Below are 27412 nucleotides of genomic sequence, written 5' to 3' on the forward strand. Positions count from 1 at the left end.
CCTCCTGGTCTCCCATGTGGGTGCAGGGACCCAAGCACTTAGGCCATCCTCCACTGCCCTCCCGGGCCACAGCAGGGAGCTGGACTGGAAGAGGAGCAACCAGGACTAGTACCCGGTGCCCCAACAGGGACTAGAACCTGGGGTGCCGGCGCTGCAGAAGGATTAGCCTAGTGAGCCACGGCACCGGCCAAATACATGAAATCTTAAGAAAAATAGTGATAAGCCTGGGTAACCTATAACCTTGTAAAAATTTCATGGTTGATTTCTCCTGCCATGAGGATTTCTTAGGAGGCCAATTCTTTCAGGATAAAACAGGTCAGGGGTTTTGGTGTCTTAAGAATACAACTAACAGCTCTGCACTGTAGTGTAATGGGTAAAGCCGCTGCCTGCAGTGCCAGCGTCTCATGTGGGCACTGGTTTGAGTCCTGGCTGCTACAGTTCCAATCCAGCTCCCTGCTAACATGCCTAGAAAAGCAGAAGATGGCCAAATCCTTGAAACCCCACACCAGCAGGGGAGACCTGGAAGAAGCTTCAGGCTTCAGGCTTCCGTTCTGTCCAGCTCCGGCTGTTGCTGGCCATTGTGACCCAGTGGATAGAAAATTTCTCTTTACTTTCAAATAAATAAATAAATCTTAAAAACAAACAAACAAACAAACAAACAAAACACTACAGCTGATACAAATGTGGCTACTTGGTATCTTCTCACTGCTCTCTTCCCGTTAAAAGATAATTCTTAATTCAGGCAGGTATGAGACAGTACCTGCTTCCTTAGGCTGGAAGCCACCACCTCTAACCACCTGAAATTCAGATGGCTCCAGGCGAGAGCAGTTGCACTGATCCCCCATGGCCAACTGGGCTCGTTACTTGCCCCTCGTCCACCCCAGACACTGGAGAAAGGCAAAAATCAGTGCATCACAGGTGTGTAGCATTTTGAAGGCAGAGACCTGTACTAGCGACGTGCCACGGGTGGGGTGGGTGGTGTTGATAGGACAATCTGTCCTTGACTTTCTGTAGCATTACTGGGGTCAGCTTTGTTAATTGTTTTGACCTTCTCCACACAGCAGGAACTACCATCAGCGGCACCGGGTGCAGTGGCTCCGTCTTCATGCATTCTTGATGAATCAGAATCATCCCACTTCTTAGGTGATGGCATCATCTACTTCAAAAACCTTTGTACAGACAGGAGTCTGGGTTTGCCCTGACGACAAAAGGACACACACACCAGAGCCTTGCTATTTTAAGAATGTACTTTATACAAAATAACCAGTTCATATGGAAATAAATCTACAGACCTCCAACGATCAAAAAGCTTTTTAAAAAGTTCTCTTAAAAAATTATCCAACACACAATATTGAACTAACTATTGAGGTAAGTGTCGCTCTCAGTGAAACAGGAAATCAGCAGACCACGACAAAATATACACACTATAAAAATAAATAGCATTCCCCCTTCCAGACTGGCCGGGAATGTTCACACGGCTCTGCTTTCGCAGCAGGAGCAGACTCCCTGACACGGTGTGCCTGGGGCTGATGGAGACGCCCTGGGCTCTCAGGAGCTGCGGCAAGGCAGGAGAGTGAGGTCCCTGAGCCCCAGAGAGGGAAAGAGAAAGGAAGGGCCACACAGTCCACGCGTGGGGACCAGCATTCCAGTCACTTACGCTGATATATCCGCACCCCAGCTCCCACCCTATCCACCCTTTCAAAACATGCAGGACAACCATATGGTTAGCAGGCATTTCTACAAGAGTTAAACCTCCAGAGAAAGAGTCTAGGGAAAACAGCAGAGTTCAAGCTAAGCACAGGGACATCTTGCTCAACTTCTGTCTAGCAGAGGGAGGGACCAACACTCAGCCTGTATCACAGCGTAATCTGAGAGAAGGGAGATAGCAGTGTTTACTCCAATTCCACTTTCCCAAAGGGGAAGCAAGCAAAGCTCAGGGTCCTAAGGCTGAGACAGTAGAGTCCAACCCATCGAAAGAGAGAAAAGGAGCCCCGTTTCACCAAGTCTCCAGCACACTGGGGTTCCCAAGAGTGATGTGAGCTCCTAGTGTCCTCACTGAGGTGCTGTTCTCCTAAGAGCTGTCTGCCAGGACTCAGCACGGTCCAACTCTCTAATCCACGGAACAGATTCCCACGTGGCAGATAATGAAGAATCTGGCCAAGGGGGATAAACACAAAAGGGGCAATAACATAGAAAACCCTAAGCCTTTCATTTCTTTCAAACTGAGGCTCTCTGAAGCCACGTTAGGATTCAGACATTATGGAACTGTCCTTTGCTTGGGACTGCCAATTAAGCATTCTTGGGACATTTCAATTTAGATCCTAAGAGCAGTGTATTATTTATAGATTTGAACTCCCATGTAAAGAAAAAGTCCAAGAAGTGGTGTGGACTGAACGCTTGTTTCTGACAGCTGTGGTGACTATAGCACTGGAATTGTGTGTGTTTGGGAGTATAAACTCTTTGATGCCAGTAGGAATTAGTAGAAATAACAACAACAAAGCAGATAAATGTCATGGCATAACAGCACCAAGTGGCTAGTCTCAAGAAGCACTTTCACGGGGGCAGGCTAAAATATATTAGCATTTAAAGCTAATGTTTGAACTCAAGGGTACAAATTGCAGGTCTTAAGGTTTTAACAAAATGTAAAAAATAAACATGATCATGAAAAACTATGCCTTTTGAGAGCAGTCTGACTAGGGTTCAGCAAGAATGAAAGTACCGTTAACAGCAGCAGACATGCACTACCACAAGAACTAAACCAACCTGTTTAACAAAGAAATGGGGAGGGGGGCTTAACTTTAAGAGGTGGGTTGGAAACTTACATTAAGCATCCTGAAACTTTAGTCTTCACATTCATCCATCCAGCATTTAAAAAGAAAAAAAAGCCAACAGCTCCTCTTACTTTTTAAATAAACAGATTCTGAGGAGGTAAACATGAAAACCAGAACTCTTCCAAAGGGCTCTACTTTCCCCTTGTGGATCTTTTATTTCGCTGGGCCTCAGAGAAAGGATCTAACTTATTAACAACCCTAACCAATGTTAAACAGGTGTGAGTGTTTTTCATCATCCCTGGGTCCCGTTATCTCCTCCTGGGGAACACTGAGAGCCAGACGCAGGGACAAGGGGACAGCGACCTCCAGCCTAAGATGTCTTTCCAGCCTGAGAGCAAGCCATTTCAGGACACTCTTATATGCTACTTTCTAAGCATATCACATGACCATCATTTCCCTAGTGGAGAAGATGGCCAAATGCATTTGCTTTTGCTTTAAGACACTTGGAAATAAGAAGTGCTGCAAGAGGAAGCAAGCTGAGAGAAAAGGCTAGGCCAGGGGGTGAGCCAATCGGAGGCTCACAGCAGCTTTGGGTCATGTGTGTTCCTGCAGTCCAGCAGCTCCTGACAGCTTTCGGCAGACCAGTAAAGGCTCAGGACACAGAAGACAAGGGATGAAGCACTAGGACCTGCAATGCATGACCAAACCCCACAGAGGACTCAGCCATGCTGGTCTCTGCTGTCGCTCTTGTTCACAGTGTTAAAATGTAATACAGTAGTTCAGTTTCCTATTGCTCATCCTTAGTATTTTCTCATGTTAACAAATGGAAATAAAAGATAAAGGAATTTGCAGATTTTCCCCCTACACTGTTTACAGCATCTGCTAGGGACAGTGATAGGGTGGTGGGGGAGGGGCTGGGAGAGACAAGGAGCAAGGGTTCTCTGGAGCAGTGTGCATACGACTGCTCAAACACCAGGAGGGCAGAAGGAAAGGGTGAACCCAGCCCAATCCCACCCACATGGTTATTTTTTAAAGTGACCCCTATCATTTTAGCACCATGGGGAGAGGCCCTATGGTTACTTTACCGAAGTCAAGAGGGCTCTCATTCAAGCCAGCTTCAATGCAGAAAGACAAGGGCTTACGTGGCCAAATGCGCCAGACCAGCTGTAGCTGGTCCCAAGATTTCCCCCTCCTCCCTGCTTATGCACAAACATAGAAACTGAAGTAGTCAACTGCTTTGACCCTGTTAGCTTACCCAAGATCAAGGGCATACAGATGCCTATCTGATCTCTTTACTCTTCTAAATCGGATCATGCCCACGAAAGGTGTCTAACAAGAATTCTGATCAAATGAGAACACAGCCTCCAAACTCAATTCACTCACAAACACCAAATTCAGCATGAAAATCTCAGAGTAAAATTCCCATTTTTGTTCATCATACCTCATAGGCATCTGTGTTCCCTACCCTTACCTGTGCCTGAGCCCTCAGCACCAGCACAAGGTTAAAAAATATCCACTCACTGCTAGGTGCCTCCATCATAGTGGAGATGGTGCTGTGGGATCCACCTCTGTAGCGGGGTTGTCTCTGACCGTTTCCGCAGTTACTGACAAGCAGACTGTACGCATGAAACTTCTACATTCCATCAGAGATGCTGGAACTGGAGGGAAGGCATCTACTGCCCCTTCCCACAGCTAAATTTAAGAAACTAGGGTACACAACATTTTATGGAGGCATTTCTACAACCCCACGAGCATGCTTAAAAATATGCTGTTCTTCACAAAGATCTGTAATTTTAGAACATTTCCCTCAGTTTCTTTGCCTTCTTAGTTGGATATTCAAAAGTTTAAATGTGGGTCCTAACTTTGGTGACATCATCTCGGCTAAAATCAAATACAGGATGCTACACAGGGAGAATCCAGTGTTAATTCAGTTCTGAAACTGTAATAAAGTAATACTGTAAAAATGTCTCCTATCACAGATACAACAAATGATTTCCACAAACTGTTCTTGATAGCTATTTTAAATCACCACAACTGGTTTTTACTATGATTCACTTAAAATGAATAAAAACTATATATAATGAAATATTTCTAAATTCAAACTGTAAGTCTATAGAATAATTTTCCTATTCAAACCTGTGCAATTTCTTTATTGATGCTAACATACACAAACCTGAGTAGTCACATCCACAACATGTGGCTGGTGCAGAAAGCCTGGTGTCACAGCCTCGACGGGACTGTGAAGGACGTCATTCTGTCTTCTAAGAAGTGAAATGCTCTAGTGATCCGGTTCCTGATCTCTGTTAAAACTACCTGGTGGGAAGCATCTGGCAGGCCACCTGAAAGCACACAGCCTCCCAAGTGAGAACGCACCCAGCTGGGGGACAGATGGAACTACAGTCTGTTGAGCTGGTTGGAGAGATGGCCTTTTGCAAATGAAAGACTGGCTGTCTAAGGAAACACAGTGATGTGCAAGATGAGACCTTTCCTATCCTATTCTCCAGCTGACATGATTGTAAACAGGTAAAGACCACTCCAGTGCTGTGTGCCCCCCACGGTCAGGATTCCCATTTCTTCCAATCCCACCCCCCTCCCACTTTATGTACAATACATTCACCTCCAACAGAAATTATTTTAAAAGGCAACATGAAAATTCTGTAAACTGGACCCAGCTCGAAAAACATTAATACTACGAGTAGTCCCTTCCCCAAATAGATACCTGAGTTTAGCTGCTCATGAATGTTTAAAAGCACCACTCCACTCTTACACAAGCCCCTCCCCCAAGTTTAAAGTGATTTTTCCCTGAACAAGAGTCTCAGGATGTGGAAAAGCCAGCAGGCAACCCTGCAGGCTGTGCTAGTCTCTAATGAGTGTGCTTTCCAGGGTCTGGGGAATGGCTCCAGTTCCTGATGGCATGAAGCAATTCACTGCAAAAGGGTGGTGCAGGCTGACAGGAACAGAGACGGGCAAGACTCATTCCCCCAGATTCTCCACATTCAGTGCAGCTTTCCATATGCTTGGGGGTCAGTTCCTCCTGGGACTAGCTCTGAGAGAAACAAACAAAACAAAGGCATTTTAAACAAAATTAAACAATGTGTTGTTTAAAAAAATTAAATAAGCCCAAGAGCTACATACACTGCTCTAAATAACCAGTTTGTCTGTGGACCTCCCTCAGCTCAGATCCCAGCCCCCCTCAGGGCTTAGCAGCTGTGCGACACCTTGTGCACTAGGAACTGGCAATGCTGCTGCAGACCATCCCTCACAGAGGCCTGGGAGAGGGAGGTGAGACACTGTATGCAGAAGCCCTGAGCACAGCACCTGGCAGAGAAGCAGCCCCGAGGAGCTGCTTTTACCCTAAAACCCGACTGCCTTGTCTCTCAGGTGAGCACTGAGGAAGGATGACAACAAATAAGGGATCGTGAAGAGACTAGAAAAAATTAAGTACTCAAACAGCTGGTTACCATTTACAAAAAGGAACAAGGAGCATGTGGAAACAGTAGAGAAGCTACTTCCAAGGCCTCTATAACTGATCTTTCCCAGCACCAAGGCAACTCGAAGCACAGGGCCTTAGTGGTTCATCTTACCTAGTTGCCTGAAGTACATGAAGCACTTTTGAGGAAAAGTTCCTGTACTGACAGGACATCATAAAATATATTTTCATATTCTCAGAGTAGCAGCAAAGTTTCACAAGAGTGAAACTGGAAGTGAAATTTTGTGTACTGCGATGATGCTCAAAAAGTTTTGAATTAGGGATAGACAAACAGTAAAGTCTGCAAATATCCCACAGCAGAGTATCTGGCACGGTGGTTTAAATGTTGCCTGGATTTGAATCTCAGCTCTGCTCCAGACTCTAGCTTCCTAATAATGTGCACCGTGAGAGGCACCAAGAGATGGCTCATTTGGGGTTCTGGCACACACATGGAAGACATGGATGAGTTCCTGGCACCTGGCTTTAGAGTGGCCCAGTCCTAGTTGTTGTGGGCATGTGGAGACTGAACAAGCAGATGGGGTGTTCTTTCTCTCTACCTTTCATATACATAAAATATAAAACAAATTGTCATATCTGAGAAACTCTGAAATTTGAAACACTGCTGGTCCCAAGCATTTCACATAAGACACACCAGTCCCATCCGTCTCCTATCTCCTGGAGGAGTAAGAGCAGCTCTGATTTCTGACAACTCTTTCTTACCTGATCCAGAGGAAGTGTTGGGGGCTTGTGTGGTGGTAGCTCTTCCTGTGATGGTGCTGGGGCCTTTGGGAATGAGGACTGAGACTGGACTGGATGCATTTGCATCCTACAGTCAGAAGAAAGGAAGAGTTACAAACTTATGCAGACATACATTAATTTCAAAGGCGATACATACACTGCCTTTCTTATCCAGGTGATCACTGCTGGAATCACCACTGTCCTTATATGTCTCCTGGTAAGATACAACAGGAAGCACACACAGCACCTACATTTGTTCTTGACTAAAGTGTTTGTCTAAACAAGGGGAAACAGTGAGATGAATCCAGAATCTGCAGTAGCACTGGCCTGGACTCTTTGGAGAACAACACAAAACAAAGATAAGAAGATTATTATGAATGAAGAGACTAAACAATCAATAAATGCAAATACATGAGCCTAGATTAGAAACAAAGCAAAACAAAACAAAGCAAGCTCTAAGACATTCTAGTGACAACCAGAGGGACTGAAATAAGGACTATTAGACACCACTAATACTATTTTTCATGGTTGTGGTGATAATTCTTGATTGTGCCGTAGATGGTATCCTCATTTGTAAAGGAGATACACACTAAAGTATTTAGGGGTCATGATATTCCTGTGACTTAATTTCCAGTGGTTTAGGGGAAAAGGCAAGGGAAGGACATACATGGGGTATTTAGAGACATGTAGCTGTGTTAAGGGAAAGAGTTTGACAAGAAGTCGACAAGGTGGCACTGGGGAGCGGCATGCTGATATTCTGGTGAACACAACTGGTTCTATGATTAGGCCTTTTTTTTTTTTTTTTTTTGACAGCTAGAGTTAATGAGAGACAGAGACAGAGAGAAAGGTCTTCCTTCCATTGGTTCACCCCCCCAAATGGCCACTATGGCCAAAGCTACGCCGATCCGAAGTCAGGAGCCAGGAGCTTCTTCCGGGTCTCAAACTAACACCCACCTGGGATGCTGGCACTTCAGGCCACAGCGCTGGCCCCACTTAATTTACTTTTAAGATGTATTTATTTATTTAGGGCCAGTGTGGTGTTGTAAAAGGTTAAGCTTCTGCCTGCAGTGCCAGCATCCTATATGGGTGCCAGTTCAAATCCTGTCTGCTCCACTTCAGATTCAGCTCCCTGCTATTACGCCTAGGAAGGCATTAGAGGATGGCCTAAGTCCTTGGGCCCCTGCATCCACTTGGCAGACCCAGAGGAGGCTCCTGGTTTCGGCCTGGCCCAGCCCCAACTGTTGTGGCTACTTAGGGAATGAACCAGAAGATGAAGAGTCTCTTTCTCTCCTTCTCTCTCTGCCTTTCAAATAAACTTTAAAAAAAAAAAAAAAGATTTATTTGAAAGGCATGCACATGCACACACACACAACCACACAGACCTCCCATCTGCTGGTCCACTATTTTAAAACATACGATGGCAGATCACTTCACCAAGTACTAGAAGTCTTACGAGGATGGTATTTGACTTGCTCTATTTTTGGATAAATCTAATCTTCTCATTTAGTGTCAGGGAAAGAAATCAAAGATATGGAGTAAAACTTCAATATTACACAGGCTCTCTCCTACCACTTAGAGCAAGCCTGTTTTACTGTGCTGAGGGTGTCTGAACTCAGCGGCAAGGCTCACAGCCTCTGTCTATGGCTCTCAAACTATGGGCTTCAAAATCAAACTAATGTCAATTCATTTTCATGAAGGAAAAAACTGGCAAAGACAACACTGGACTCTAAGTCTAGTATGTTTCCACTAAGCCCCCACAGCACCAATTCACAAAAGCTTATCTTAGGGCCAGCATCATGGCATACCAGGGTAAGCTGCTACCTACAATGCCAGCATCCCATATGGATGCCAGTTGAAATCCTGGTTGCTCCACTTCAATTCCAGCTCCCTGCTGATGTGCCTGGGAAGGCACTGGAAGACAGACCAAGTCCTTGGGCCCCTGCACCTGCGTGGAAGACCTAGTTGGAGTTCCAGGCTCCTGGCTTCGGCTTGACTTGGCCCCAACAATTGTGGCCATTTGAGAAAATGAGCCAGCAGGTGGAAGGTATCTCTGTCTCCCTCTCTAACTCTACCATTCAAATAAATAAATCTTCAAATAAACAAAAGAAAAGCTTATCTTAATTCCTAAGAGATATTCTTACAAATCAAAACCCCCATCCCCACCGCCAAAAAAAAAAAAACCCCAGTCTTACCCTGATGGTCTATACATTTCCTGGAAAGGTCCTCTTATTCCACTCCCAGTGCCAATTTGTTCCATCATTACAGCTTGAAAGTGACCCAGGCCCTCTTCCTGGCAGCGATAGAGAGGGGTCTCCTGAGAGAGGCCATTGGGTTGGGAAGCCACAGGATGGTGAGGTGGGTGAGCAGCCACAGGGGAAGAGTATGCCCTGGGCTGGAAGTGACTGGCTGGGCGCTGAGGTGTATAGGGAGGCCCTGTCGGTAGCATCACACCATGCGGTGGGAAAGCTGAGGAACCAAAACCCATCCCTGAACTCAAAGGCGGAGGGGGAGTTCCATAGAGATATTCGCCGGTTGACAAAGAATTCTGTCGCTTGGTAGCTGCATTGTGGTTGTCCAGGTCTAAAAATTCTTTGGGACTCTCTGGCCTTTCCATTGATTCATCCAACTTTTCTTCCTCTGGACCAAGATTCTGCCCGTCAGTTGGGACAACTTTAGCAGCTGCTGCATCCATTTGAGTTGGGGAAGTTAAGGCAGTATTTAATGTCTCACAGCCTTGCAAATTAGCCATGACATTCTTATCTGAGAAGAGGGACCGGGCTGGGGGAGGCTGACTGGCTGGGGGGCCACCTGGGCTTCCCTGGGGATGGAGAGGTCTCTGCCAGTCAGAGAAGCCCTGCGGACAGACGTAGTAAGGAGTTCGCTGGTAGTGATGGTAGGCAGGCTGAGGCGGCGGCTGGTAGGAGTACCGCATGCCATGGGGGGCACGGTACCGGGGAAAGACTCCAGAATGAGGACTGTTAGACTGAAAGCCCCCAGGGGGGAAATGCTGAGGATGTGACGCTGAGGTTTTCCCTGCCATCACAGGGCCCAAACCTTGCAGGCCTGGGCTGATGTGGTAAGGGGTACCTGAATTGGGGTATTCCAAGCCAGGCACATACAGGGGAGAAAACTGGCTCACAGTGCCAGCCATCAGACTGGTGTCTGTGTTGGGAGGCGTAGTTGCATTTTGTCCCGAACACGGCATGGTCTCCTGCACTGTTTTGCCTCTGGGGCAGGGGGGCTTTTCAGACCCACTGCCACCAAGGCCCTTCCCTTCAGATCCACAAGGAGACACTTCACCCATGACTCCATTTTCCGGGAGGGCTCCTCGGTCTGCCACAGTGGAGAGGTCTCTCATACACCCCTGGGCAGCTGGGTGGCTGTAGCTGCTATCAGCAGGCCAGGTGTTCTTGCCCTTTGTTGATTTGCAGTTGTCTGCAGAGTCGGAGGAGTCACTTTTGAGCTCTGGGCCCTCTGTGTCCCTTTCCTGTGGTGAGCCCTGCCTGGGGCAGCTGGCCTGCTGGGGAGGCGTGGGGTGAGGTAGTGGAGTGAGGTACATGCCCTCTGAAGCACCGACACTTGCTGGTTTCTCGTCCAGCCCTGGCACAGGCTCTGCTGCAAAAAAATTGGAAAATAAACAATATTACTGGATATGGTAATGAAAAGTCCAGGACACGCAGGCACGAGGCTGGGGTGCATGTGTCGTGATTTAAGCCTTAGCTAACTATAGAGACCTTGTAGGGGCCACAATGTTGTGGCCCATGCAGATTTCCTTTCACAGACCTGGTAGCAAAATTTAGCACCTCTAGAGCTATTTCTAAGGTCTGCCAAAAGGCAGAAATGTTCTTTGCTTCTCCTTTCCAGTGTTGTCCCAATCAGATTCCTGGTTCAGGGACTCTAGGCACATGCATGTGAAACCCAGCAGGAGGGTAGGACTATTATTAGGACTGCTGGCCTGGCTGAAAAGCTCTGAAAATTGACACACTGAGAAGGACCAGGGTCCAGCGGGCACTCAGAAAGGACATATGCCTGATTTTCATTCACCCCATCAGAATATAAACTTCAGGGGCAGGCATTTGGCTTAGAGGTTAAGATGCCAGTATCCCGTGTCAGAGCACACAGCTTCAATACCGAGCTGCAGCTCCTGACTCCAGCTTACTGCAGACCCTGGGAGGCAGCGGTGATGGCTCAGGTAGCTGGATTCCTGTCAGCCATGTGGGAGACCTGGAATGAGCTCCAGACTCCTGGCTCTGCTGCAGCCCTGCCCAGGCTGAGTCAGCAACTGGAAGGTCTCCCTTTCTCTCTGCCTGTCAAATACATAAACAAGTAAGTTTTCATAAAAGAAAAGAAGCTCCACAGGGAAGTTTCCCCCTCACTGTACTCTTGGTACTTACACAAAACAGAGAATCAATATTTGTTAAGTGAACAAATATATTTTTTTTGGATGTCCTGAAAACAAGATGCCTACAACAAAACTCTCAACTTTAATAAACACAATCTAATTAATTTACTAGACTCTGATACTTGATTACCATCTCAGGTTCTCTAACTTGCTGCTCTATCAGTCATATACACGGTTTATCTACATACACCAAAATCATCTTTCTATTTATAGTATTTCCAGAAGGGCAGAGTTGTCTGGGTGTTATCTGGAATAGACCTTAAAAGATAAGATTAAAATAACACCTTCTAAAGAACTACTATACCTCAGACTATCTGTGAACTGAAGTGCCTTTAAAGGGCAAAAGCACAAACTGTACAAGGAACGTTAAGAACCATACTTTCCATTTTTCAATCAAAAGAAAACTCAACAACTGGAAAACAGACTTATCAGACTTATCCAAGGTTTCACTAATGGGACTCTTCAGATGCTCTAAATTCTATACATCATTTGAAACCAGCATTAGAAAATTCAGGTAGAGCTGGTGTTGACGGAGCAGGTCTCTCCCAAAGAGAAACACCAAATGCCAAGTCTGAGTTCTAAGCCTACCCTCAAGTTTCTGTAGAATCTTCATCATTATAAAAGGCCAAGGGATGCAGTGGGTTAAGCCACCATGTGTGATGCTGGCATCCCATGACTGCTGGTTCGGGTCCCAGCTGTTCCACTTTCAATCCAGTTCCCTGCTGATGTGCCTGAGAAGGCATAAGAAAATGGACCGAGAGCTTAGGTCCCTGCTACCCACATAGGAAAATTGGTTTCAGCCTGGCCCAGTCCTGGCAATACAGCCATTTGGGGAGTGAACCAATGGATGGAAGATCTCTCCTCTCTCTTCCCTCCCTTCATTAGCTCTGCCTTTCAAATAAAATCTTTAAAACAACAACAACAACAAACAGGGCCCAGCGTCCTGTAGCACCAGGTTAAATAAAGCCCTGGCCTGTAAAGTCGGCATCTGATATAGGCGCTGGTTCTATCTAGTTCCAGCTGCTCCACTTCCAATCCAGCTCCAAGCTGATGTGCCTAGGAAAGTAGTAGAGGATGGCCCAAGTCCTTGGACTCCTGCACCTACGTGGGAGACCCAGAAGAAGCTCCAGGCTCCAGAATGTCTTGGCTCTAGCCATTGTGGCCATTTGGGGAGTGAACCAGTAGGAGGAAGATTTCTCTCTGTCTCTACCTCTCTAACTCTTTCAAATAAATAAAATAAAAAAAAAATAAAAAAAAAAAAAAGTTCAAGTGTCTCCATCTTCTTTCTACCTATGTACTGAAGAAAATTACATATGGTATATACTAAACATCATCCTAGCATTAACAAAGAATTCATTTATCTCCTCCAATTTACTCCCTTAAAAGGCACCGGGGCCGGCACTGTGCCACAGTCGGTAAAGCTGCCACCTGCAGTGCCAGCATCCCATATGGGTGCCGGTTCAAGTCCTGGCTGATCCATTTCCAATCTAGCTCTCTGTTGTGGCATAGGAAAGCAGCAGAAGATGGCCCAAGTCCTCTCTCTCTGCCTCTCCTTTTCTCTGTAACTGACTTTCAAAAAAAAAAAATCTTCAAAAAAAAAAAGGGGGGGGGGGCCTTTACAGTATATATCCAAGGAATGGAAGCAAGGAAACAGATTTTGTTAAACATTAGAAACTGGAACTGGGGATGGTGCTGTGGCGTGGTAGGTTAAGCCTCTGCTTGCGGTGCCGGCATCCCATATGAGTACCAGTTGGAGTCCTGGCTGTTCCACTTCAGATTCAGCTCTCTGCTATGGCCTGGAAAAGCAATGAAACGTGGCCCAAGTCCTTGGGCCCCTGCACCCACGTGGAAAACCAAGAAGAAGCTCCTGGCTCCTGGCTTAGGATTAGCCCAGCTCCATCCATTGCTGCCATTTGAAGAGTGAACACAGCAGATGGATGAAAGACCTCTTTCTGTCTCTCCCTTGGTCTACAACTCTGCTTCTCAAATAAATAAAATCTTTTAAAAAAAAAATGAAAACTTATTTCATAATTACTTTTAAAAGCAATATATGATATAGTGGTTAAGAGCAGAGATGCTTGATCTAGTAAGTATGGATTCAAATCTCACCTCTACTACTTATTAACAAATAATCTGATATTTCTGTACCTTGGATTTTCCAGCTACAAAGACAAGGATGCTAAGAATGACAATCTCAAAGGCTTGCTCTGAGTTAATAGGTAAAAGTCTCAGAGACACAACAACATGGGACCTTCAAACCAAAATTAGCATTATGATTAGTCCAAAACTGAGTGGTTCAAGAAAAAAAAGGCTGGAAGCCAGTTTTTACTTGGTCTGAACACCTTACGGAGCCAAAAGTCAGATAAAATTGACAATGTAAATTACCTTGGCCATTCTCAGGCTCCTGGGCTTCGCTGTTATCCTGTGTCCTCCCAGGATTGGCCAAGGCAGGCTTGGGAGTGGACATACTTAAGGATACGGAGTGAGCTACCTGTGGAAAGGGGCCAGGTAAGTTGGGGGGAGTGGATTGGCGGGGGTGGTAAGGCACACCTGGCGGGCAGACACGGGAGGAGAGCTGTTGCATGGCGATCATCTCAGGACTGTCCATCATGGAGTCCCCTCCTTGCACGCCCCGCAGAGCCTGTGAGGGAGCTCCAAACAGAGAGCCTGGCGGTGGGGCTGGAGGCGGGTGTAAGCGATGTCCAGCAGACTTACAGGGCGGTCGCATATACCCTGAAGACGGAACTCCATGAGGTAGAAAGCTTGATTGTTCTGTCCACTGGTTTGGGGGAACAGGGGGTCTCATTACACGGGACTCCATCATGTGACTAAGAGTACGAGGCTGCTGAGAGGGTCCTGGCCCCAAGTGGACCTTTTCATCTGGCCCCAAGGGTCCTGGGTTTGTAGCACCATGGTTCCCATTCCAAACAGCAGAGTGTACTCGATTCATGTACTTGTAGGATCGATAAATATGGCTGGCAGGAATCTCTGGGCTTTCAGAAAAGTCCGGAGGTCGTGCTGGAGCCCCACCATGCCTGGGAGGAATAAATCCTGGTTGGAACTGAGCTGAGGCATACAAGTTTCCATCTTGACTGGGACCACTCATCTGTCCGAGCTGCAAGGATCCAGGAGGTGATCCCATGTTAGAAAGGTGTGTTAGTCCCCCACACATTTGCTTCTCTTCAGGTGCACCGAGCCTGGGTCCTCGGTGGTTGTTAATTCCAACTGGATGCTGCCAACAAGACAAGACAGGAGAGTTAACCAGAATCACAGAATGAGAGAGAACTTACAGTGTGCTTAATCTACAGGGACAGATTCTTCAGGACAGGAGGCAATGAATTCAATTTAGGAAGAGACTGTATATCTGAAATATACCTGAAGGCCCCTTCATGCCTTCCTCTTCTAAGTGGATCCCTTACCTGCATGGCAAAAGGCTGATGCTGTTGGACAGGTTCCCCAGGATGTGGTTCTGGGACTCTAGAGGTGCCATATACATTGGTAGGATCCAATCCTCGAAGTGGGCCAAATGTTCCTGGGACTGCTGGCCTCTGCAAGGGATTGAGTAAAGCAAGAAAGGGGGGAAAAAGACATTTGGTAAATAGTCAGGGATTCTCTTAAGATTCTCTGCTAGAACTACACAGATGCCAACCACTGGGAATACAGTGACAGGAGAAGGAAGACAACTGACGCAGAGCTCACTGGAATCTGGGACTGGCCCCTAAAGAACTCAAGAGGGGCCGGCGCTGTGGCATAGTAGGTTAAGCCTTCGCCTGCAGCACTGGCATCCCATACGGGTAACAATTTGAGTCCCGGCCGCCCCACTTTCCATCCAGCCCCCTGTTAATGTGCCTGGGAAAGCAGCGGAAAATGGCTAAACTGCCTGGGCTCCTGCACCCATATGGGAAACCTGGAAGTAGCTCCCGGCTCCTGGCTTCAGATCGGCCCAGCTTCAGCCATTGCAGCCATTTGGGGTGAGCCAATGGATGAAAGACCTCTCTATCTCTCCCTCTCTAACTCTGCCTCTCAAATAAATTAATTAATCAAAAAAATAAAGAAGGAACTTCATTCTCCAGGGAATCAAGATTAAATCAGCATCTCAGATCTCTCTGCTATTGCTCCATCGCCAACACCATCACCACCAAACCTTTTTTGACACTTTTTCTCTAAGTTGCATCCTACTGTGCAATTTTAATACATCAGACAAGCTGTACATTGTATGTACTATATGTGTATCTATGCTTCATATACAAAGAGAATAAACTTTTAATTTCAGTCTGCCCATATTGAGAACACATGATTTAAATAATTAAGAGAAAGGACCAAGAGGGAAAAGAAATAATACATAAAATTGTTTTGGAGAAAAAGCCTATTGAATAGTCTTTACTTCCCCAGCTAGGAGAAAGCACAAAAGAATTTTAGACATTCCTCACCATCTGGTTTAAAAGTGGTGCCGGGCTGGGTGTCCCAGCACAATGCAGAGGTTGAGAAAAACCACGGCCATTGGAAGTGCCAACCTCTCGAGGTGGCTGTGTGGAACTGCTGCTCTGATCGTCCCCAGAAGATGGGGCCCGGCGTGTAGGCGGCAATGACTTGCCCCCATTTTCCACAGGCTGCTGTTTCCTGCTAGACCCTTCTGAGTCCCGGGAGCGGGTCCAAACATGGCTCCCACCACTTCGTGCACCCCGATTCCGTCTCTTCTCTCGCTTTTCATCCTCTCTAATCCAAAATTCTTCATCTGTGTCTCCATCTTCACCAGGAAAATGTTTCATCATCGCCCGATGGAAGCACCTCTCTAAATTATCAGACATCTTGGTATACTCTATAGGAAGACACAAGGATTGACTTTTGAGCATATTATCTAAAAGACAATTCTCCTACTAATACACAATAAAAGATGCCACTAAGGGTATGGGAGTTAAGCTGACATTTGGGCGCCTGCATCCTACATCAGAATGCCTGGGAGGCAAAAGATGAAGAACCCGAGAAGGAGACCCAGATGGAGTTTCTGGCTTCTAGCTTTGGTCTGGCCCAGCCCCAGTTGTTGTGGGGATTTGGAGAGTGAACTAGTGAATAGAAGATCTGTGTGTGTGCATGCGTGTGTGCACACGGGTGTGTTTCTCTCTGCTGTTCAAATAAAAAATGAAAATAAGTAAAAAATCAAAGAAAGAAAAAAATGCAACTGGGGTAAACTCTGCTTGACACAAGAGGGAGACACAGTTCTGTGCATGAGAGGACCGAAGGCTATATCGCTGGAAGTGACTGCAGCATTACCTCACACCAGCGAACATTGAATCCTTTAAGGCTAAATGCAGAAATACTATCACTAAATTTTCATTTTATAAATTAAGATATTTTTAGTTCAATGATAAATGTCCCAAAACTTCAGTACCTTGGGACATTCAAATATACTGTGGTATTAGAAAGGACTATGCATGGGGCCAGCCCTGTGGTGCAGTGGGTTAGTGTCCTGGCCTGACGCACTGGCATCCCATATGGGCGCCTGTTTGAGACCCGGCTGCTCCACTTCCAATCTGGCTCTCTGCTATGGCCTGGGAAAGCAGTAGAAAATGGCCCAAGTCCTCGGGCCCCTGCACGCACATGGGAGACCTGGAAGAAAGCTCCTGGCTCCTGGCTTCGGATTAACGTAGCTCCGGCCAATGCAGCTGATTGGGGAGTGAACCATGGGAAGGAAGACCTCTCCCTCTCTCTCTCTCTCTGCCTCTCTGCCTCTCCTCTCTCTGTGTAACTCTTTCAAATAAATAAATCTTTAAAAAAAAAATGTACTATGCTGACTTTTTGGGATGATTTCTATCAGCTTCATCTAGGCCCTGTCCTGGGTCAGCTGTCCGTTCAAGAGGCCCACCACAATCCAGACCCAAAAGAGTCTCTAGGGTGAAAAAGAACCTGAGCCCAGGCTGCCTCTAAATATACTCTTGTATTCTGTGGGACTGAAGGTTCCTGGTACATATGGTGAAAATGGTTGACATCTAATACACATTCTAACTAGAGTTCTAAAGACAAGTCGGATCAGTAGCATGTTTTTGTGAGAGAAGGTATTTGACTCCCAATTATAACAATAGATACATATGTAGCACAAACCCTTCTCAGCTTACCACTGCTTTCCCCATTATATTTTCGACAATTCCTAAACATGGTCTTCATGTCATTTACAAACTCCTCCTTGGTACAGTATAAACCTCCATTTAATTTCTTCTCCATACTTGAAATATCCATGGGAACCTAAAATAGGACACGTGAAGTCTTTAATTGAAATATGCTAGACAAAAGATGTCACAGGAAACATCACTTGAGTTGTTCAAGACTCTGGTCTATACCTAGCAAAACAAAACAAAAACAAACAATAAAACCCAAGAAAGATAAGCTCTAGTAAGTATAATTTCAAAGATAGCCTCTACCTTAATAATCTGATAATAGTTAGGGGCATAAGATTCATCCACAGGTTCCAAAAAGGGCCAGGAATCCTTGTGAGCCTTTACCACATCTAGAACTAAGAGGCAAAGAAGAGAATTTGATTAACACTGTCACACAGGAATACATCTGTCAAACAGAATAGCTGATAATGGGAACTAACCTTTATACATGGCAGTGAAATCATCATCCAGCTCAAAGCTGTAAATCATAAAATGAAAAATTATTACTAATTCTAATTCTCTTCAGATACAGTAAGATTTCAAACATTCTTAACAAACTGGTTAACACCCATGAAAACAACATGAAAATGATGCAAATGTGGGAATATATTTTTCCTCATCTATAAACATGATGAGGCCGGCCTAGATGATCTACAACTTAACATTAGTTATAATGAATATTTTAGTGATCTGAAAACCCACAAAAGCATACAATAGAATGAGCTCATGAATACTCAATATTTGTTTCCTGATTTTCAGCAAGAAGCATAAAGACACAATGCTGGGTCCAGCGCTGTGGCATAGTGGGTAAAGCCGCCACCTGCAGTGCCAGCATCCAATATGGCCACTGGTTCGAGACCCGGCTGCTCCACTTCCAATCTCTCTGCTATGGCCTGGGAAAGCAGAAGATGGCCCAAGTCCTTGGGCCTCTGCACCCACGTGGGAGACCCGGGAGAAGCTCCTGGCTGCAGGCTGGGGCAGCTCTGGCCACTGCAGCCAGTTGGGGAATGAACCAGGAGATGGAAGACCTCTCTCTCTCTCTCTCTGCCTATCCTCTCTCTGTTTAACTCTTTCAAATAAATAAATCAATCTTTAAAAAAAAAAAACAAACAACAACAAAAAACCAGTACCTGGCAACTTCACAGGGAGTGTGTAAAATTTCATTAAAGAATTGGGAGAAACAATAAGAGCTTTGTGTATAAATACCACTTGTGCTTCTGAAGAACAGGAAGCAAGAATGTAAAAGGGAAAGGAAAGGGTCCCACTCGCTTTGTGTCTGTGCATGCGTGGTAAAGAGCTCTATAGTCAGCTGTGAGTGATGCCTGCACCTGTCACTTCCTCTTTTCTCAACCTTAAGGGATGACACTATTACCTTCCACAGAGGATTGTATCGCAGTACTAGTGCTGTTATTGTGGTTATTGAATACTCACAGGTCCTTGGTCCTTTTCTCTTCTCTCATGGGCGAGTTGGGGTCCAGATGGGAAAGTTCAGGGGGGAGCTCCTTCCCTTGAGCCAGCAGCCATGCCCTTTCTTCCCTGAGCTTTCTTCTCTTAGCTCGATCTGTAATGAACACAAAATGCCACGGTACAAGTAAGCCTCTCCATTTGCTACTCTGTCTGCCTATACAACACTCTTCCTCCTTTAGACATTGACATCTTCACAGAAGTCTTTCATGAAATGTTATCTAAATGTCACTTCAATTTTGTTGTTCTTATTGGTATGTCTACTTTATTTATACCTCTCACTGTTATCTATAATTCAATAATATTTGTTTATGCACCATTAAAATGTAAACTCCAGGAAAGGAAGAAATTAATTTGTTCTTTACCATAGACCCAGTACAGAGCCTTGCACAGAATCAGTGTTCAAAAATGATTAGTCGGAGGAGTCAGAGCCGTAGCCGGCGCTGCGGCACAGCAGGTTAAGCTGCCGCCTGCAGTGCCAGCATTCCATATGGGCGCCGGTTCTAGTCCTGGCTGCTCCACTTCTGATCTAGCTCTCTGCTATGGCCTGGGAAAACAGTAGAAGATGGCCCAAGTCCTTAGGCACCTGCACCAGAATGGGAGACCAGGAAGAAGCTCCTGGCTCCTAGCTTCCAATCAACATAGCTCCAGCCATTGCAGCCATCTGGGGAGTGAACCAACGGAAGGAAGATTCTCTTTCTGCCTCTCTGTAACTCTTCATTTCAAATAAATAAATAAATCTTTAAAAGAGATATAATTTCATTTGAAACATATACAGAAATAAAAGCAATAGTTATTGCCTTGAGGAATTTAAATCTAACACTGAAAACAGAACATAGACAGGCTCTTACATGTTCCACATAAAATAACAGGCTAAATCAGTCTGTGCACTAAGGAACTGTGAATGAATGAAGAGATGGTTACGTAATAGAAGTGCAACTTAGGAATAGAAAGAAAAAAATGATTTAAGGCCAGAGTCTTTTATTTCCATTTCCTGAATTTTTCACTGAAACACTGTATTAAAAAAGTCAAACCTGGGGCCAACAGTGTGGGGTAGTGGGTAAAGCATCCCACATGGGCACTGGTTCCCGTTCTGGATGCTCTACTTCTAATCCAACTCCCGGATAGTGTGCCTGGAAATGGCTCGAGTACTTGGGTCCCTACACTCATGGAGGAGACCTTAAAGAAGCTCCTGGCTTCCTGGTTTTGGATCAGCCCTTGTGGCCATTTGGGGAGTGAACCAGTGGATGTATGATCTCTGTCTCTCCAACCATAACTCAGCCTTTCAAATAATAAAAATAAATAAATCTAGAAAAGAAAGAAAAACAGAAAGAGAGGAGAGAGAGAAAAAAAGAAAAAGAAAGTTAGATAAGATCTCCTTACACCAAAGTCCAAGACCAAAATCTACCTGGACCTAGGTCTGAGAAAACTAGTTTATCTTTGTAATACTAATGGTAATATTCTAGACTGGGAATGGTGTGCTTTAAACTATGAGACTTTTCTTAAGCATATCTCACTTGTGTTCAAAGTTACATCTGAAATCAGTTGTCATCAATATCTTTTTTTTTTTTTTTTTTTTTTGCTCCACGTGTGAGGCACAGCAGAGATCAGAAGGTACACGCAGAATGATAAATGCAAGTGCTTCCACAGAAATAGATTCATTGAGCTTGGAAGAAACATGACAGAACACAATCACAAGATACTTCAATAAGAATTGCCGACAGTACCATCCGTAAATGAAGGACCCTAGCTTGACTGGGATCTGGCTGCAGATTTCTTCCTGCACAACATGCACCCCTCCAGACAGCACAAATGCCCACATACCTTCCACTGCCTTGACCTTTTCCTCCAACTCACGTTTCCTCTCTTCTTTTAACATCTGTTCCTGTTCCTTCTTCTGCACTGCTAGAAGAATTTGACGTTCTTCTTCCTCCTCTTTTCGTTTTTGTTTTTCTATTCTAGTAAGCACAGGAGTCTCCTGGGAGGAACCAGTGAGTATGTCAAGCCAGGATACAACAATGCAACAACAGTTCTTTGCTTCAAGTTAATATTCAATAAGTATCAGACAGGTAATAGAAACTAGGGAATTTATATCATAAATACAAGTATAATCAGTACAAAATATATACAGATTTATATACACACAAGAACACTAACAAAATATCAATTAATGTATATGACTTTCAAACTTTAAGTTTTTAAAAAATATTTATTTATTTGAAAGGCAGAAACACACACACACACACACACACACACACACAGTCTTCCATTTCCATGTTAACTACATTTCCATTTCCAGGTTAACTACACAAAGGGCTACAGCAGCTGGTGCTGGGCAAGGCTGGACCCAGAAGTCAGGAACCCAAGCATTTAAGTCATCATCTGCTACTTCCTAAGTACATCAGCAGGGAGCTGGATTAGAAATGGAATAGCCAGGGTTCAAACCAACACTCCAACATGAGATGTGGGCATTCCAAGAGGTGCCATTATACCTGCTCTCAGACTTTTTTCAACTCAAACAGAGTTCTAGGTAGCCACTGAAAGTTAACTGCCTAAGTAATCTAACAGATCACAAGGAAAACAGAACCATCATTCATCATATTTTCCAATAAAACTGGTGCTAAGGGGTCGGCATTGTGGCACAGCAGGTTAAGACACCGCCTACAATGCTGGCATCCATACAGGCACTGTTCAAGTACCATCTGCTCCACTTCTGATTCAGCTCCCTGCTAATGAACCTGGGAAGGTAGCAGAAGATGCCCAAAGTGCTTAGACCCCTGCCACCTCTGGATGGGATTTAGCCTGGCCCAGCCCTGGTATTTGTGGCCATTTGGGGAGTGAATCAGCAGATGGACAATCTCTCTCTCAATTTCTGTAACTCTGCCTTTCTAATAAATAAATCCACCTTAAAAAACAAAATTGTGCTAAAACACTCTATAATGCAAGGACACTGAAATTGTTTAAATACCTTCCCTTAAATTCTGTCCTGTTACAAAAGCCAGAACATTTTTAAAGGTTTAGTTATTTGAAAGAGTTACAGGGAGAGGGAAAGACAGGTCTTCCACTGCTGGTTCATTCTCCAAGTAGCTGCAACCGCCAGGGCAGAGCCCAAACAGTAGGGCCATATTCTGTTGCTTTTCCCAGGCCATTAGCAGGGAGATAATGGACTGGAGGTACAGCAGCTGGTACCTGAACCAGCACCCATATGGGATGCAGGCAGTGGCTTTACTGGCTATGCCACAATGCTGGCCCTGAAAGCCAAAACTTTTAAAACACATTGTTATTAAACAGGCAATAACTACTACCTGCAATAGAGACCCTGAAAGCCAGAACTTGTAAAACACACGGTTTTTGAATAGGTAACAACTGCAACCTGCAACCTCTAAGTTGTAGAGAGCCAGAACAATGAATCAGCTATTAACGTACAGAGAATGAACGCTTAGTCTGCATAAAATAATGTACAATATACTAATTACCTCATAATCAGGAATGTGAAGTGTTTTTTTTTTTTTAATTTTTATTTATTTATTTGAGAGGTAGAATTACAGATAGTGAGAGGGAGAGACAGAAAGGTCTTCCTTCTGTTGGTTCACTCCCCAGATGGCCGCAATGGCCGGAGCTGCTCAGATCCGAAGCCAGAAGCCAGGAGTTTCTTCCGGGTCTCCCACATGGGTGCAGGGGCCCAAGGACTTGGAAGAGAAGTAGCTGGGACTAGAACTGGTGCCCATATGGGATGCCGGCAGAGGATTAGTATTCTGTGCCATGGCACCGGCCCCACGAAGTTTTCTTTTTAATCTTTTTAGCAAGAAGACCCAATGTTCTGCTATGTTACATAAAGGTTGTGTACTGTGGCAGTTGTTTTATGCTATGGTCTCGATGACAGGCAGCAGAGAGATGAGTGCATTCTGCCATTTACACACAAGTTGCCATCAGACGAAACAGCTTCGATTAAAATTTTATATGTATTCTTTATGGTTCTTAAAACAAGTACAGATTCTCATTCGCCCCTGAATTTCAGGTGACTTTGTCTAGCTGGTAGAATTTTTTCTAATTTTTACCCTTCACTATGAGCCTCACTTTGAAGGCATTTACAAGGTAAAAAATCTGGAATAGTAAAGATAAAAATAAAAAAATAACTGTACACATAACATGGTACTCATGAGGAGCCTCAGGAGAACAGGTAAGAATTCACATTTCCCAGAATCTTCACTATTCTGTAAGCAGAGCAGGCAGTTTAAACACGGGAGATGATGATTCTGAAATGGGCAAACCACTGAGATTCGGCAAGGAGAATTCTTGGGAAGACTGCATCTAAGCGAAGCACCTTCCCTATATTTCACTGACAACCATCCCTTCTCACCAGATCTACCAGGTCCTTACTATTTCCAACCTTTCTTTGTTTTTAATTTGAGAAGTAGAGTTACAGACAGTGAGAGGGAGAGACAAAAAAGAGAAAGGTCTTTCTTCCACTTTTTCACTCCCCAAATGGCTGCAAGGGGCAGAGCTGGGCTGATCCGAAGCCAGGAGCCAGGAGCTTCTTCGAGGTCTTCCACATGGGTGCAGGGGCAAAGGATTTGGGCCATCTTCTACTGCTTTCCCAAGCCACAGCAGAGAGCTGGATTGGAAGAGGAGCAGCCGGGACTAGAACCGATACCCATATGAGATGCCAGCGCCGCAGGCGGAGGATTAACTTACTGCGCCACAGCACCAGCCCCCACTTATTCCAACCTTTCAGCAATACCATTACCCAGCGAGAATAAATGATGGAATGACAGTTAACAACCCCAAGTAACACAAAAGCACTGCTACTTTCAGTTGTCCAGTAACTCCTAGAAAACACCATCAGACATCAAATGATTAACATGAGGTAGCATGTTAAAGGAGGAGATAACAGGAAAAATAAGCCTTTCATCAGAAGGAATTATTTCATTCCAAGAAAATCAGTGGTTTCTGTATGTTAGAAAAAACTGAGAGGCAAAACTGAGCATACAGAAATGGGGTCTAGGGGCAGCACTGTGCCAGTGGGTAAAGCCGTTGCGTGCAATGCCAGCATCCCATATAGGTACTGGTTGGAATCCCAGCTGCTGCACTTCCAATCCAGCTCCCTGCTAGTGTACTGGGAAAGCAGTGGAAGATGGCCCAAGTCGCTGGGCATCTGTACCACATGGGAGACCCATTAGAAGCTCCAGGCTCCTGGCTTTGGATAGGCCCAACTCCAGCCGCTGCAGACATTTGGCGAATGAACCAGTGGATGGAATACCTCTCTATCTGCCTCTCTGTATCTGCCTCTCTGTAACTCTGCCTTTAAAATAAATAAAGACAGAAACAGATCTAATGCCACTTAGAACCCTGCATTCCATTATCAGGAGTATCTGGGACTGAGTCCCCACTCTGCTTGCCACCCATGTCTAGCTAATGATCATCTTAGGAGTTTGGAGGTGAACACTCAAGTACAGGGGTCTCTGCTACTCATGAGGGGAGACCTGCCTTCAGGCTGGCCTAACCCTGGCCATTGCAGGCATTTAGGGAACAAATCTGTGGGTAAGAGATCTCTTTCTGCCTATGTCTCTTTTTTTCCCAATAGAAAAATAAATTAGGAGGCCGACGCCTCGGCTTACTTGGCTAATCCTCCACCTGCGGTGCCCGGCACACCGGGTTCTAGTCCCAGTCGGGGCGCCGGATTCTGTCCCGGTTGCCCCTGTTTCAGTCCAGCTCTCTGCTCTGGCCTGGGAGGGTAGTGGAGGATGTCCCAAGTGCTTGAGCCCTACACCTGCATGGGAGACCAGGAGGAAGCACCTGGCTCCTGATTGGCGCAGCGCGCCAGCCCTAACGGCCATTTGAGGGGTGAACCAACGGAAAAAGAAAATCCTTTCTGTCTCTCTCTCTCTGTCTAACTCTGCCTGTCAAAAAAAAAAAGGGGGGGGGGGGAATAGGAAATTAAAATAATTTACTTTCTAACTTCTGTGTACTTTATCCCTCTCCCACAAAGAGCACATGTAAATACACAAAACACTCTTCCTTCAACCATAAAAGGCATAGTAGGTTCAGCTTTTTAGGAAGAACTAAGGAACTGCAAACCAATTACTGATGAACAGAAAAGTCACCAAAAACTTAATGATCTAGTAAACAAACACAGCTGGCATTTCATGTGTTAGGTCAGCTGAAGCTAGGAGAAAAGGAGTCAATCAATTAATACTAGCCTTTCCCCCCCGAATGGACATACAATTCAGATGAAATCACACAAGGCATAAACACTGTTCAATTGCAGCTTTGTAAGTAATGCATAGAGAATGGGTTGGAGAAACTATCTTAAAATGTAAATAGTAATGATGCCTGATTTTTCTAATTGCCAGGTCTTCTACAGTTTTCTGCAAGTAGTGCCCAAGCTTTCTATAAAAACATGTAAATTATTTTGGACTCAGAACAACCTTTACCCAAATGAATTGGAGAAATCAACTAATTCTACATTTTCTCAGGTAATTTTTTATTAACATTTTACTCCACTATGTAATCCTTGCCCCGGCCTGCAGTGCTGGCATCTGTACGGACACCGGTTCGTGTCCTGGCTGCTCCATTTCCAATCCAGTTCCTGCTAATGTGCCTAGGAAAGCAGTGAGGATGGCCCAAGAGCTTCTGCCCCTGCACCCACATGGGAGACCCGGAAAAAGCTCTCTGGCCTGGCTTCAAATCATCCCAGCTCCGGCTAACCTCTTGCAGGCATCTGGGGAGTGAACCAGTGAGTTGAAGACCTCTCTCTCTTGTCTCTACCTCTCTCTGTAACTCTGCCTCTTAAATAAATAAATCTTTTTTTTTTTTAAAGTTTAAAATTGAAATATATTCAAGAATCAAAATTAGGACTAGGTGTTCTGGCACAGTGGGTTAAGCCACTACGTGGAAGTCCTGTAACCATATGAAAACATTGGTTCAAATCCTGATTCCTCTGCTTCCAATTCAGCTTCTCCCCGGAAAGGGGAACATGGACCAAGTACTGAACTCCTGCCACCCATGTAGCAGACCTGGATGGAATACCCATCCTTTGGCTTCATCCTGGGAGAGCCTGGATGCTGCAACCATTTGGGAAGTAAACCAGCTGATGGAAAAATCTCTCCCTTCTCTCGCTCTTACTCTCGCTCTGCCTTTCAAATAAATAAATATTTTTTTAAACAACTGGTAAGAACTGGGGCTGATGCCTTGGCGCAGGTTAATCCTCTGCCTGTGGCGCCGGCATCCCATATGGGTGCCGGTTCTAGTCCCGGCTGCTCCACTTCCTATCCAGCTCTCTGCTGTGGCCTGGGAAAGCAGTGGAAGGTGGCCCAAGCTCTTGGGCCCCTGCACCCATGTGGGAGACCTGGAGGAGGCTCCTGGCTCCTGGCTTCAGATCAGCGCAGCTCCCGCTGTTGCAGCCACTTGGGGAGTGAACCAGCAGATGGAAGACCTTTCTGTCTCTCCCTCTCACTGTCTGTAACTCTACCTCTCAAATAAAGAAATAAAATCTTAAAAAAAAAAAAAAAAACTTGTAATAACTTGTGAAAGTTTAAGGTGTGACATTTAAAATTGATTATGAATATAAGATATTTGATAAAAATGAAGAACTTTAAAATGTGAGAAAATTACAAATATAATATACAAATATAAAAAACATTTTATAAAATGATTACTGCTCTGTTAAAACAAAAGCTGTGTCACCATAAAATATGTAACGATTATCCTCTTATAGTTCTTTTCTTACTGAGATGAAATTCACATAAAAAACTTTAAAACAGAATTTAGTGACATTTAGTATTCACTGGTATGAAAGTACCACTCATATTAAATTCCAAAACACCTGCACACCATCAAAGGAAACCACACAAATGAAGCAGCCATTCCCTGATCCCTACTCCCCCAGGCCTTGGCAACCATCAATCTGCTATCTCTGTATTATTACTTATTCTGGATACTTCAAAAGTTCTTTCTCCAGAATTACCAATAACTTAGCATTGCCATGCTACTTGAAAATACCACCATGTAACTGGCAGTCCTGTTTGTCTCACACTTCCTCTTACATCACACATGTTATAATTTTAGCAGCTTCCCATCTGATGTGAATAATCAACATTTCACTTAAATGACATCACACACACACACCTGGAAAAAATTACGCATGCACCAAAAGCATGCTTTAAAATCTCTGTGCTAATTTTCAGTTTTATACCACCTCAAGATGAAACATCACTAAAGGTCAAGACTAACCACCTAAAGACACTTATCAAAGTGTTTTAACTATCAAATAATCAGTACGGTCAAAAATCCAGTTTAAAACAATCTTGCCCCCCCCCCTTTTTTTTTTACAATGTATTTATATTTGAAGGGGGCAGAGAGGGAGAGAGAGAGGGAGATCTTCCATAGCTGCAAAGGCCCGAGCTGGGCTGGATCC

The 27412-nt window shown here is 44.9% G+C and overlaps 1 protein-coding gene across 5 annotated transcripts in view; it reads right to left on the reverse strand.

Moving 5' to 3' along the window:
- Window positions 1-1229: 1229 nt before the first annotated feature.
- The window catches only part of CECR2 (CECR2 histone acetyl-lysine reader), a 142273-nt gene continuing 116090 nt past the window's right edge, over window positions 1230-27412 (reverse strand). For 3 of the 5 annotated variants that reach the window (XM_051850086.2, XM_051850090.2, XM_051850089.2), the window contains exons 8-18: window positions 20821-20974; window positions 18964-19093; window positions 17973-18010; window positions 17797-17888; window positions 17494-17620; window positions 15811-16199; window positions 14800-14928; window positions 13766-14612; window positions 9171-10593; window positions 6961-7066; window positions 1230-5817 (exon numbers count right to left, since the gene is read on the reverse strand). In XM_051850086.2, coding sequence (XP_051706046.2) covers window positions 5812-5817; window positions 6961-7066; window positions 9171-10593; window positions 13766-14612; window positions 14800-14928; window positions 15811-16199; window positions 17494-17620; window positions 17797-17888; window positions 17973-18010; window positions 18964-19093; window positions 20821-20974 — 3441 coding nt within the window. In that variant the 3' untranslated portion in view covers window positions 1230-5811. The remainder of the gene's footprint in view (window positions 5818-6960; window positions 7067-9170; window positions 10594-13765; window positions 14613-14799; window positions 14929-15810; window positions 16200-17493; window positions 17621-17796; window positions 17889-17972; window positions 18011-18963; window positions 19094-20820; window positions 20975-27412) is intronic. The other 2 variants (XM_051850088.2, XM_051850087.2) reach the window with 2 other exon arrangements.

The sequence above is a fragment of the Oryctolagus cuniculus genome, chromosome 9, assembly GCF_964237555.1.
Source record: "Oryctolagus cuniculus chromosome 9, mOryCun1.1, whole genome shotgun sequence".
In the NCBI taxonomy this organism is placed as follows: domain Eukaryota; kingdom Metazoa; phylum Chordata; class Mammalia; order Lagomorpha; family Leporidae; genus Oryctolagus; species Oryctolagus cuniculus.